Source organism: Cebus imitator, unplaced genomic scaffold (genome assembly GCF_001604975.1).
Source record: "Cebus imitator isolate Cc_AM_T3 unplaced genomic scaffold, Cebus_imitator-1.0 Scaffold671, whole genome shotgun sequence".
Classification (NCBI taxonomy): Eukaryota; Metazoa; Chordata; class Mammalia; order Primates; family Cebidae; genus Cebus; species Cebus imitator.
The window spans coordinates 709,643-716,252 of NW_016107986.1; the positions used below are offsets into that span (position 1 = coordinate 709,643).

General features: G+C 43.6%; 2 protein-coding genes and 1 pseudogene across 9 annotated transcripts in view; 1 reads left to right on the forward strand and 2 right to left on the reverse strand.

The window, feature by feature from the left end:
* KIAA2012 (KIAA2012 ortholog) overlaps window positions 1-4,877 on the forward strand; it is a 129,247-nt gene extending 124,370 nt beyond the window's left edge. For 7 of the 8 annotated variants that reach the window (XM_037734843.1, XM_037734837.1, XM_037734838.1 and 4 more), the window contains one exon: window positions 4,586-4,877. In XM_037734843.1, the coding sequence (XP_037590771.1) occupies window positions 4,586-4,724 (139 nt within the window). In that variant the 3' untranslated portion in view covers window positions 4,725-4,877. Of the gene's footprint in view, window positions 1-360; window positions 1,405-4,585 lie in introns of those variants that run through there. The other variant, XM_037734840.1, reaches the window with a different exon arrangement.
* LOC119469478 lies at window positions 2,851-3,371 on the reverse strand (annotated as a pseudogene).
* Window positions 4,878-5,293: 416 nt separating the features above from the next.
* LOC108295967 (small ubiquitin-related modifier 1-like) overlaps window positions 5,294-6,610 on the reverse strand; it is a 15,325-nt gene continuing 14,008 nt past the window's right edge. Inside the window, exon 5 of the mRNA XM_017518337.2 lies at window positions 5,294-5,357. Coding sequence (XP_017373826.2) covers window positions 5,294-5,357 — 64 coding nt within the window. The remainder of the gene's footprint in view (window positions 5,358-6,610) is intronic.

A 6,610-nucleotide genomic window follows, 5' to 3' on the forward strand; every position in this document is an offset into this window, starting at 1 on the left:
AGAGAGAGAGAGAAAGAAAAAAACAAGGGGGGCAGGCATGGTGGCTCACATCTATAATCCTAGCACTTTGGGAGACCGAGGCAGGTGGATCACCTGAGGTCCACAGTTCGAGACCAGCCTGGTCAACATGGTCAAACCCCATCTCTACTAAAAATACAAAAATTAGCTGGGTGTGGTGGCGGGCACCTGTCATCCCAGCTACTTGGGAGGCTGAGGCAGGAAAATCACTTGAACGTGGGAGGCAGAGGTTGCAGTGAGCCGAGATCAAGCCATTGCACTCCAGCCTGGGTGACAAGAGTGAGGAAAAAGAAAAAAAGATGTGATAGAATTGCATGTGGCTTATTTTAATTGGTTAACCAGGGCAAGACCTCTCAGAAGAGGTGTCATATATGGTGAAACTTGAATGACAAAGAGCCACATAAACATCTGGGAGAAAAAATATCCCAGCATGTAAACAGTAAGTATAAAGGTCTGAAGAAAGAAATGAGGCTGGCATGTTGGAAGAATAAAAGACAGTATGGATGGAATGAAGGGGACAAAGGGCAAAGGACACTTCCAGGTGAAGTTAGGGACATAGGCCAAGACCAGATCTAAAATGAGGGCCTTGTTAGAAGAAAAAGCACAGAAACAAAGTCATCAGGGTTTTCCCCCTTTATTCTCCTATAATACTGATTATCATTGCATCTTACTGATAATAAAAACTGAGGTATGTATTTCAATTGACTCTTTAAAAGCTAGGACCTCTATAGTAGCTACATCATGAACTTCTCCTCCTTAGAGAAAGTAACTAAAAACTGTCCCTCTTTAGAACCACCAAAGCCAAAGTTGCAAGGTAAAGAGGCACAACCCAGAAAACCATGTGATTCCAACCTTAACTGTAAATACTTTTCCCCTTCAAATATCCGTCCACAACTTAAGCTGAATCTAAGATGATAAATATTCTTTAGGGGACCAAAAAGCCAATGCAACTCAATTTCAAGGTTGTCTACTAACCTTGAGTTCTTCCTCCTCTGGACTTTCCTCAGCTGTTAGGTGAATTACAAAATGGATCATTAGGCAAGCCCTCACTTCATTTCAAAATTATCTACTCCATGTCCCATAGCAGCAGAATTAGGTTCCTAAATATCGAGACCACAAGCTAACTATTGGGAGTTCCAACTTTCCACGAGAAGGAAACTGACAGTCATCCAAGGCAAAGCTGGGCAATTTATAAGGACAGTCCAAGTAGCTGAAAGCAGAAAACCAACTTAACAAAAGGGATGAGGAGAAGAGCCTCACTCTACCAAGACTCAGGAGAATTGCATATCAACTGGCTTTATTTCATCTTCACTGTGTGACACTGGCCCAGGTACTTTAAGTTCTCTGGCCTGTTTTCTCACCCCACCCCCACCCCCTTTTTTTTTGAGACAGAATCTCACTCTGTTGCCCAGGCTGGAGTGCAGGGACACAATCAGCTCACTGCAACCTCCACCTCCCAGATTCAAGAGATTCGTGCCTCAGCCTTCCGAGTAGCTGGTAGGGAGCCACCAGGTTGGCTAGTTTTTGTTTTATTTTTTTTCAAATCTTCAAAATAGTCTGTATTCTACATTTTTGGTATAAAAAATCCACAAGTTAAGCACACCACAGTGTAGGCAGAGACATACAACGCTGAACTTCCATAACAGTCAATGGTACAGTCAAACATCACATGTACAGAACACACAGTTTAGATGAACTGAAATTATAAGATAAAATAAAATCCAATTTCAGAAAACGAAACTCAAATGATTAAGGATCCCTGAAATATTCTTAACCCTAATGAGATTTCTCACTGGACTCAAGTCATTTAGTAGTGAGGCATTCACAATATGACTCTATTAACCCAGTCTAGGAATTTTGGGGAGCCGAATGAGTAGCTGCATCAGACACTCTGACAAAAAATAGTAACCAATTTTTGATGTGAAAACGCCTCTTAATTTGGCTCTAAACACATCAATCAGGCTTTTGAAATGCATCCTCCTCCTTGCCCCTCATATTTTAAACCAGTTGTTGTTCACAGAACAGTTTGCATGATACATGTGTTCAAACATAGCTCAGTTTTCTCGCACCAAAGCAAATTTGGGTTAGGTTCATGTGTGCAGACACAACCTATGAGGAGGGTCCAAAAGTCACCCTCCACTATTGCCTGAGGAGATATGAAAGCAGCAGAAGTAACGGGATCTGTGCTTGGGGCACATTGCAGGTTTCAGAGGATCCTTGTGAAAGACTAGTTACAAGATGACAAGTGGGGAGAAGTTCGAGGAAAGGAGGAAATTAGTCTGACTGGCCTTCTGTCCTGCACTGTTGATTCAGTGGAGACTGGCAGGAGGAAGTGGAAGACTAAGGTTGGAGATGGAATGGGTGGGGCAAGGGATGGAAAGGAAGATGGGGACAATTAATGTGTTCCATTTACAACAATATAAATCAAAAACTTAAAGGAGATTAAAGACCAATCAGAATAATTTGGCAACTGTTAAGTCTTAGGAAGATCTAAGTTCCCTTTAATCCTAATTTGACGTTTTATTACCAAACTCAAAGAGCAGTATGGTATACTATTACTCCAGAGAAATTAAAGGAAGATCCTTAGGGTGGCTTCACCCACATTCATATTATGAATGGATACCTTCCCTACCTCAAAATGCTTTAGGGAGATACCCACCATTACATGATTCCTTATTAAATTTGAAAAGTGCCTGAAAGTTTGGGCACCAGAAAGACACAACAACATGTGTCTAAACTCCAACTTCAGGTTAATATGACTAAAGCAGTTACATTGTGAGAAGTGCTGAAGGTATGTGACGTCTTTCCTGGCACAAAGGTGGCCTTGGTTCCTCAGCAGATGGTATAGCCACCATCTGAACCACCCATGAAGAAGTTCCCCTTCCACTGAGTTATAAGGCTGTTGGCTCCCTGCATGACTGCAAGCTGAGCAGCATTGGGAGGGCATCCAGGAGGTGGAGGAGGAATGTTGCTAGCAGTAGCCCAGCTCCAAATCTAGCACCCGCATCATACTCTCCTTCCACCAGCCCTGTAGAGCCAGCTGGATAGATGGGACCCACTGGATAATAAGCCATGGGGATTGTGGAACCAAAGGCCCAACAGCCACAGACTGGGCCATGGGAAGTTACAGAGATGCTACAGGAAATGCAGCTGACGTGGTGGGGACTGTGGCAGCCCCCGGGTGCACAGTGCTCAGATCAGAGCTCTGAGTAGGCAGGTAGAGCATCAGTATAGGGTGGAGCCTGGGGAATATGCAAGGTCTGAAGGTATACTGGACTCCCAGGAGGCTGCACAGGGTAGGTTGGCTGTGCTGGATACTGACCTTTGCTGTTCACACTGGCTGCAGGTCCAGTTCACACCGGCATTGTGGGGACCATTTTTTTCATCCTCTTTCTGTTCAGAGCCACTTCTGTCACGTGACAGTCCCTCCACCTAACATCACTCAACACCTGAGTGGCGCTGCTCCCCAGTTTTTCTATTTTTAGTAGAGATGGGGTTTCATCATGTTGCTCAGGCTAATCTCAAACACGTGGCCCATCTGCCTGCCTCAGCCTCCCAAAGTCCAGGAATTACAGGCATGAGCCACTGCACCTGGCCCTTTCTTCATCTCTTAAACGAGGGAATCCTTTTCAGCAGTATTAAGAATTGAGTTAGGCCGGGCGCGGTGGCTCAAGCCTGTAATCCCAGCACTTTGGGAGGCCGAGGCGGGTGGATCACGAGGTCAAGAGATCGAGACCATCCTGGTCAACATGGTGAAACCCCGTCTCTACTAAAAATACAAAAAATAATAGCTGGGCATGGTGGCGGGCACCTGTAATCCCAGCTACTCAGGAGGCTGAGGCAGGAGAATTGCCTGAACCCAGGAGGCGGAGGTTGCGGTGAGCCGAGATTGCGCCATTGCACTCCAGCCTGGGTAACAAGAGCGAAACTCCGTCTCAAAAAAAAAAAAAAAAAACAAAGAATTGAGTTAGGCCGGGCGCGGTGGCTCACGCCTGTAATCCCAGCACTTTGGGAGGCCGAGGTGGGCAGATCACAAGGTCAGGAGTTCAAGACCAGCCGGGCCAATATGGTGAAACCCTGCCTCTACTAAAACTACAAAATTTGGCCAGGTGTGGTGGCACACACCTGTAGTCCCAGTCACTCGGGAGGCTGAGGCAGAAGAATCGCTTGAACCCAGGAGGTGGAGGTTTCAATGAGCTGAAATAGTGCCACTGCACTCCAGCCTGGGCAACAAAGCGAGACTCCATCTCAAAAAAAAAAAAAAAAAAAAAAAAAAAAAAAAAAAAAAAAAAAAAAAAAAATAAAACAAAAAAAAAAAAAAAAAAAAAAAAAAAACCCACTGTGAGTTATGCCTTTCCTTTTACTTTTCCAATAGGAGGCTCGTGGTACTGTAAACCTCATATGTAAATTTACTAAATGAAGAGTAAGATCTTCCACTAAAATCCAAGATCAACAGCCCCAAGTCTAATTGATAATTATTCAAATCTAAAGTTATCCAGCTAGCTTATAAGGACAATTTCTAGGGTGCTTAATAATTATTGTAATTGGGGTGGGGTTGTCTCCTTAGGCAAAAAGCTGCTTTGGAGAAACATCTTCATTTCCATCAAGAACTCCGTAAGGAAGCCAGTAGCCTGCAGTGGACACACAACATTTCCAGACCATGGGTTTACTCTTATTTCCAGTTCCTACAAATACCCAGGCCTTAAGGCTAGAAGAAAACTAAAGAGTAAGTTGGGAGGTGGTGACAAAAACAGAAACTTCCCTTTTTAATAAAGTTCCAAGGGCCCGGCATGGTGGCTCATGCATGTAACCCCAACATTTTGGGAGGCTGAGGTGGGATGCTTGCCTGAGGCCAGGAGTTCGAGACCATCCCAGACAACATAGTGGAAACTCCATCTTTATAAAAAAAAATTTCAATTAGCCAGGCATGGTGGGGTGTGCCTGTAATCCCAGCTACTCAGGAGGCTGAAGCAAGAGGATCACTTGAGCCTAGGAGTTCCAGGCTGCACTGGGCTATAATGGTGCCATTACACTGCAGCATGGGTGAGAGTGAGACCCTCTCTCTTAAAAGAAGTTTCATCCTACCCCAGTGCCTCCCCCTCCGCATCCCCTCCCCACCTCCCACAAAAAAAAAAAAAAAGTTTCATCCTGACCCATTTAGTTCCACTTCATCTGGTTAACCTCAACCCAGCCTAAGACATTCTTTACTCTGAAACCTCCATTTCCACCACCCCTCAACAACTCACACACACTTTGTTCAACCCAATTGAACTCTTCACTCACCTAAATCCTTTATGTTCTCCAGAACCATATAAATCCAGAAGCCTTGGTGCCTAAAACTGCCCATAATTTCAGTCTGAAACACTAACATGGTCTTAGGATAGTCAAAGTATTTCATTTCAGTCAATGTGTCTGAAAGAGTTGCAGATAATTGAAAATTGTGTAATGCAAATAATTTTGAATTAGCTCAGAGAAACTAATTTATATATTCAAATATATGTTAGGAAATTGTATTATACATCTCTCTGTAAAGCAAAACCACAACCATTTTACCCTAAGGATCTAAAACTTAATGTCTATTTAGAACAATGTGTATTTGTAATCACTTGATAAATGTTCATTTCAGCAAAATGAGCTGTTTTGTGAGGCCATTCTCATATCCTCAAAGTATAGATTCTAGAGCTGTACTGTTGAGTAACACAGCACCAGTTATATGTAGCTACTTAAATTTGTTAAAACATTCTTAGTTACAACAGCCCCATTTCAAGTGCTCAGTGGTCATATGTGGCTATTGACTACCTGTACTGGACAGCACAGACGTAGAATATTTCCATGACAGGAAATTCTATTGGGTAGCATTATTCTAGAGCCCTGAACATTAATAAATCTTGAGTTTTAGCCCCTGTGCCTTGAAGAATTAACCACTCACAAAATTTCTCCAGTTGAAAAATTATTGACTCTACCTGGATGTCTTTTTTTGAAACAGTCTCGCTCTGTAGCCCAAGGTAGAGTGCAGTGGCACAATCACAGCTCACTGCAGTCTTGACCTCCTGGGCTCAAGCAATCCTCCCACCTCAGCCTTCCAAGTAGCTGGGACTACAGGCATACACCACCACATTTGGCTAATTTGTATATTTTTAGTACAGACGGGGTTTTGTCATGTTGCTCAGGCTGGTCTCAAACTCCTGGGCTTGAGTGATCTGCCTGCTTCAGCCTTCCAAAGTGCTGGGGTCACAGGCACGAGCCACTGTGCCAGGCCCAGGATGAACCTGGATTAGATATTGATCTTTAACATCTCTCTTTTAATATTTAATAACATATCCCTTTAACAAAATGGATGATGAAAGGTATTTTTAGCATACAAGTTATATAAAAGGATGTTATTTAAATCCAGAGCATCTGAACCTGAATTTTTTCACAAATTTCTTTTGGCCCTACTCTATACTTCACCGTCTACAGATGAAAAGCTTAATATGGCCGGGCGCGGTGGCTCAAGCCTGTAATCCCAGCACTTTGGGAGGCCGAGGCGGGTGGATCACGAGGTCAAGAGATCGAGACCATCCTGGTCAACATGGTGAAACCCCGTCTCTAC